General features: G+C 35.3%; 1 protein-coding gene across 1 annotated transcript; it reads left to right on the forward strand.

Annotated features, from left to right (window-relative positions):
* The first annotated feature begins 1,185 nt into the window (after window positions 1-1,185).
* On the forward strand, window positions 1,186-5,871 carry RUS6 (root UVB sensitive protein (Protein of unknown function, DUF647)). Its single transcript, XM_016339450.3, has 13 exons — window positions 1,186-1,759; window positions 1,845-1,943; window positions 2,031-2,144; window positions 2,347-2,418; window positions 2,507-2,617; window positions 2,697-2,816; window positions 3,952-4,053; window positions 4,142-4,214; window positions 4,342-4,422; window positions 4,515-4,579; window positions 4,679-4,780; window positions 4,873-5,055; window positions 5,332-5,871. The coding sequence occupies exons 1-13, from the start codon at window positions 1,448-1,450 to the stop codon at window positions 5,398-5,400; spliced, it is 1,503 nt and encodes a 500-aa protein (XP_016194936.2). The 5' UTR covers window positions 1,186-1,447; the 3' UTR covers window positions 5,401-5,871.
* Window positions 5,872-6,312: the final 441 nt, after the last annotated feature.

Genomic DNA, 6,312 nt, shown 5'->3' on the forward strand with positions numbered 1-6,312 from the left:
ATAGTAAAAATTTATATATAATTATTTTTATGTAACATTAATAATTAAAAACTATTATATGATAAATTAGTAAAATTTGACAAATTATCTAACTGTTTCAGTTATTAATTTCACATAAAAATAACTGAATAAAATTAATTTTGACAACTTATGAATTATAATCAATATTAATTGAATTGAAGAAGCCAAAAATATTTATTTCACGCATAATAATTAACCCTATAATCAATTATGAAATTCTAATTAACTACAAAATAAAAAAACCATCTAAAGTGAATATATTGTATACTTGCAAATGCACTTTTATAAGCACTTATTTTAGTTTTGTTTTTCTCAATTAGGTGCTTTTTAATACGAGATCCAACGTAGATTTTTTTCTATTAAATATGATTAAAATAGTAAAAATGCTTCATTTTTTTATATTATATACTTATTTACCCATGAAATAACTACCATTAGTGCATCCACTCTCTCTTTAATTACATCTCTCATATAATATTTTTTTAAATTTTTTTAAACATATATATTCTTTAAAAAATAATTTTTTATTCTAATTATATGTCTAATTTAATAATCACTCATTAAATCATCAATAAATATATACACGTAATTACATAATATCACATTTTGAATTTTAATTATTCTATTAAATTTTTATAATTTTATTAAATTTATAATTAATTTTTTATATTTTTTAATTAAATTATTACTAATATAAAAAAAAAGTAGGATTAACAGAATATTTTTTTAAAATAGTTTAGGAGGTGGGAACAAAAAAGAAATATTCACAAAGTATGAAGAAAAAAGTGAAAGAGAGAATAAAAGAAGCTTTAATGGCTAAGACTGCTTTAGTGCTCATCCAGCGTACAGCAAACAGAGCGGCTGATTTAATTGCTAAAACTGCTGCTTTAAACAAGCAGGTATATCTAGAGTGGTTACAACCCCCTTATTATTAGAAAGGAGTATTACTCTTTCTCTTAGGTGTTTTTTCTTTGTGTTATGTTCAGTCACCAAAAAAAAGAGGGGGGGGGGTGGTTTGGTGTTTCGTGTGAAAGGGTCCCGGAAAGAAAAAAAGAGGAAGCACGTGGGACGGAGAAAGCAGAGTGCAGCCAAGTGTATGGAGAGAAACGACGTCGTATGGGAAGGGTGGGTGGCAGTATTATTATTGATTAGGCATTGCATTTTGGAGCTGTGGCCTGTGAGTTGTGTGACTTGTGACAAGCAGCCTCAGTAGGTCCGTTGATTAATGAAAGCCACCTGTGCCGCGCCTCATATTCTCCACCATTCCATTCCATTTCCTCTTCTTTTCAATTCCAATTCCAATTCTCATTAGACTCTTTCGATCAAATCTATGATCTCTCTCTCGTTCCCTTCACTGCTACATACTGCGTAGCAGTAGTAGCATTGCATTTCTATTTTTATTTCAATTCTCAATTTTGGGAACGACATGGCTCCCATAAACCTCAACGTCAAGCAGTCGGCAAACTCCACCACCGCTACCATTGCGGCATCCTCGCCGGACATACTGGTGCGGGAGACCCTCCGCATCAGCGCCAATTTGGCCTCCTCCTCCCCCCTCCTCGACACCCCGCCCGCCCTCACCCTTCCCGCCTCTCAACAATCCACCGTCAGATTCATCTGCTGCGAGGAGATCGATGGCCGCAGATGGAACTATGTCGCCGACGCCGACGCCGGAGGTGGATTCAAGAAGAATTCATTTCGCGCTCTCACTTTGCACTCTCCTCAAGCTCCTCTAGATGTCATCTCTCTCTCTCTCTCTCTCTCTCTCTCTTCTGCTCCATTCGCGACAACTAACTAATTTGTAGTTCGTTTTTCGATTGCAGGGATTGATGGCATTCGTTAGATCGTATGTTGTTCCGGAAGGGTTCCCCGACAGTGTTACTCCTTCTTATGTTCCTTACATGACCTGGAGAGCTCTCAAGGTACTCTCTTTTTTATTGCTTTCTCTCAAAACTCACTCTGACCTTGTGAATGAGCCTGTAGTAACATGTTCTTTCGATTTCTCATAGCACTTCTTTGGTGGAGCAATGGGAGTTTTCACAACTCAAACGCTTTTGAGTTCTGTTGGAGTTTCCAGAAATAGAGCTGCTCCTGGGGCTGTAGCTATCAATTGGATTCTCAAGGTAACCGATTATAGACTTATACTTTAACCAACAATTCGGATGGCCGGATGGGATGGTCCTTTCTGCTCAATAGTTCTTCCATGAAGATGTACTGATAGAGCTATTTGTGACAATAAGTTCTTGAAAACAGCTCAAAGCTTGAACATCATTTGGATTGTCGTACAGTGTTTTCACATTAATGTGCTATTGGGTTTTTGTGTAGGATGGCGCTGGTCGTGTTGGAAAGATGCTTTTTGCTCGGCAAGGAAAGAAATTCGATTATGATCTGAAACAGGTGCAAAATTACTAGCTGTTTCTGGACAGTTCGATAATATAACTGCAGGCATCATACAATCTGCTTTCTGAAAGTTATTGTGTTACAGCTGCGGTTTGCAGGTGATCTTTTAATGGAATTGGGTGCTGGAGTGGAACTGGCAACTGCTGCGGTGCCACATCTATTTCTTCCTTTGGCTTGTGCTGCAAATGTAGCAAAGGTTTGATTTCTTTTTGTTGTGAGTGATTCAATTTAGCGTTAGTTCAGCAGGCTTATGTGCTTCTGCTTTCTGCTCTCAGAATGTTGCTGCTGTGACGTCGACATCAACTCGGACGCCAATTTACAAAGCCTTTGCTAAAGGAGAAAACATAGGAGATGTCACTGCTAAAGGGGAATGTGTCGGCAATATTGCAGACCTGGTATATTTATGATCTTAAACCGACATTATTATAAGGGATGAATGATATAATTTTTGTGGCAAATTGTTTGCTACATTTCCACGTCTCCGTGCATCTAGATCAGTGTTAGCTGGAGAGTAACTCAGGAACTTAGTTAACCTGGTTGATTCTTTTCTTTGCTCATCTATTCAATCAGCTACATGAGTGCATGCATACCTGTTTGCGCATGTATTTAACATTATATGCTTTGAATACAAGAAATTACTTTTACGTGAATAACTGTGTAATAAAGGGAAAAACAAAATTAGTAAAAAAATCAAGCTGGTGAGTTTTTCCTACTTGATGTATGATGGCAGGAGAACAAATTGGTGGTAGTCTCAAGGCAAAGGTGATTTGTAGCCAAGAAGTGGGGCTATGAGGAGTCAAGTTGATCCTTATTAATCGCTCTAACCGTGTCTGTGAAATTTAGAGTGTATTCTAGGAAAAATTCCAAATGTGGAAGAATGATGAATTTATTAAGTTGTCTGCCAAAGGAAAGAGTGAAAGGAAGAAAACAAGCCTGATCTAGGGTATATTTGCATCACATTACCAAGGCAAAGAATTTTGCTGTTTAAAATCAAAATTTTCTCCGTTCAAGAAACAATTGCATCAGAATATTTATTAGTTATTTTGCTATTCAACAATGATTGGAAGTACTAAACTTGCAGGACTTGAGGATTCTAAATATTTTTACTGAATCAATTGAGAAAAATTGGATGTCAAAATTAGACTTACTGAGACCCAGCTAAACAGAAAACCTCACTCATGTATAGCTTATGACCAAATATATGGAAATTACTTAAGTAACCCTGGGGTTTGGAAATATGAAGTTACACAAAATTAGCATCCTATGGTAGCTCCCAATATCAATAATATGGTGAAATGGTTTGATCTTTAAGCTTTATGCTCTCCGTGTGCTGTTGCTTCACTTATGTGTCACTAAAATGTTTTGACATTATATCTTTGTACTTCCAGAATGTTATCATTCTTATGTCATTAATATATCCTAATGTGATATCTTTAGTCTTGACGTTAATGTTAGTAATCTTGTCCCTTGAAGTCTTTTGTTCCTGTTGTTGAAATCAATTGCTGGAACATTTCTTTGCCAATTTTGCAGTTGGGAACTGGTTTAAGCATATGGATTGCCAAAAGGAATCCATCACTTGTGACCACTTTTTCTCTCCTTTCGTGTGGATATATCCTTAGCTCTTATAGAGAGGTTTGGTTTTTTCATTTCTATTATTGATTCTCATCTAGACGAACATCCTGTGTGACGATTGTGTCACTAATGGTTATTGCATTAATAGGTAAAATCTGTGGTTTTGCACACACTTAACTGTGCAAGATTCAGTGTGGCAGTCGACTCTTTCATCAAAACAGGTAACACATTTCATCAAGCTGTACCCTTTCTTGCATAGTCATTTTCATATTTGCACATATAAGTGACATCTAAGACACTGTTCCATCTTGTGATTGATTATGTTTTAACTAAAAAGTTTCCCTTCAGGACGAGTTCCCACTTTGTGCGAGGGCAATATGAATGAGAACATATTCAGTTTCCCATGGAAAGATAGGCCTGTTGTCCTCGGTATATCAATGGACTAAAAAATATTTACTTGCTTTCTGCAGCCATTTTGTTCTGAAAAAGTCAAGCTGATGTTTTCTTTTCAATTGTTTTAGGATCAAGAGTCAAGGATGCATTCCAAGATCCTAGTGCATATGTTGCTATTGAGCCCCTGTTTGATGTATGTCCTTTATGAGAGCATAACATTGTTCAGCTGTTTCTTAAATTTGTCTATTGTGATTTTGTAATATAATTCTTATGTTCTCCTAAATGGTAACAGAAGGAAAAGTACATTGTGACATACAACCCCTCAAAATGTAAGGTTTATGCTGTACTCAAGGATCAGGCGAAGTCGGATGACATTCTAAAAGCAGCATTCCACGTGAGATACATGTCTTTGTATCAATTTTTTTTTTGGAATAGCTTTGGAATTCATAATTTGATGAGTATTCAAAATTTAAATAATGTGTGCAGGCTCATGTGCTTTTGAATTTCGTAAATTCATCTAATGAAAGTAAGGTCTCATCTCAGAATCAGAGGGAGAATATTAACTCAAATGCGATGCAGAGAGTTTCAGACCTTGCTTCTTGTATTGCTGATTCTTGCAAGATTGTGACAAATACTTATGGGCTTTTCAAGAATAAGGCTAATGAGCAGGTAAAAATCGAGGCAATATATCTGTCTGTTGGTTTTGGTTTTGCATCAGGTCATGCTTACAACTGCAGTATTTTTGGAGCCTGGCTTTGAATATTTTAGCGCTGACTGAAATTATTGCTTGAGATCCTAAGTTTGTAAAATGCAAATGGCCTTCTGTTTCCATCGCAGTCAATGAAACTAAAGGCTATAGCAAACAAATTAATAAAATTGTGTCACTGCACATATGTATGAAATCATTGAAAATTTCCAAGCACATATGATCTATTTTGGTTGCAGGGTTGGGCGATGTCAGAATCTCTTTTAAATCCAGGTCGAGCTAGGCTGTGTCAACTTGATGATAGATGATATACTCATGTTCTGAGCAACGGTGTGTTATAAGTTATTGGGGCTTCTATGGATGTGAATATTGAGTTGAGCAACTAAAAGCTTTACAAATTACCAGCATGGAAAGATGACTTGCAATGCCTTAAGTGGAATTATGGGATCTTTTATCCTCAAAGAAGCCAAGTAAAGTAAACTCTCCTGAATCCTGATGGTTGATGGTTTTAGTGATTGGATTTAATTAGTTTATAGGAATGAGTTGTTAGCATGACCACGCGTTGTTGCATATACAAATGTTCTTTTATCGCTTTTCTCCCCACTAGTGTTGTTTTTATTTTCCTTTTCTTGGTCTCTATTCTTTTCCTTAATGGGGAATTACTCGTGTAAGTTTTAGTTTCAATTTTGCAGCCGTTTGTTTCACCAGTTCAAAAAATTAGTTATACTTGTAGAAATCATAAGAATATGAATTCAATCTATTTGTTGGATTCTTGTACATCTAAATATGCGATGTTTGATTTAAGCTGAGCGCAAGCTTGCTCCACTTTCAAGGGGCAACAATCAACCAATAGAATTAATCCGGGGACATTTCTAGCTTTGGAAGAGAAAGTGAAAACTTTCCTAATAACATTTTTAAAGAAGTCTTGCATATACAGCAATTTATTAGTCTGTGATAAATTTTTAAATGGAATTTAGATTCACCATAAATTAATTTTTTGCATACCGGGTTAAAAAATATCATGAGATATCCAAAAATTTTTAAAGAGCTCTGTGTAGTATATTTTAATTATTATTAATTATGTCAGAAAAGCATATATAAAATTGCTCCAATTTAGAAATATAAATGTGTTAGACAAAATTTTCAATAGAGATAACTATTAATATAGAAAAAGTATAGGAAAATAATAATGATTGTAAACAATGTAAACAATGAATTTA

The sequence above is a fragment of the Arachis ipaensis genome, chromosome B1 (genome assembly GCF_059453495.1).
Source record: "Arachis ipaensis isolate K30076 ecotype BB chromosome B1, ASM5945349v1, whole genome shotgun sequence".
NCBI lineage: Eukaryota > Viridiplantae > Streptophyta > Magnoliopsida > Fabales > Fabaceae > Arachis > Arachis ipaensis.

Coding starts and splice junctions, on each gene's coding strand:
- RUS6 (XM_016339450.3), top strand. CDS start 1,448: ATGGCTCCCATAAACCTCAACGTCAAGCAGTCGGCAAACTCCACCACC. Junction 2,817..3,951: donor TCGGCAATATTGCAGACCTG/GTATATTTATGA, acceptor CCAATTTTGCAG/TTGGGAACTGGTTTAAGCAT. Junction 4,580..4,678: donor CTATTGAGCCCCTGTTTGAT/GTATGTCCTTTA, acceptor AAATGGTAACAG/AAGGAAAAGTACATTGTGAC.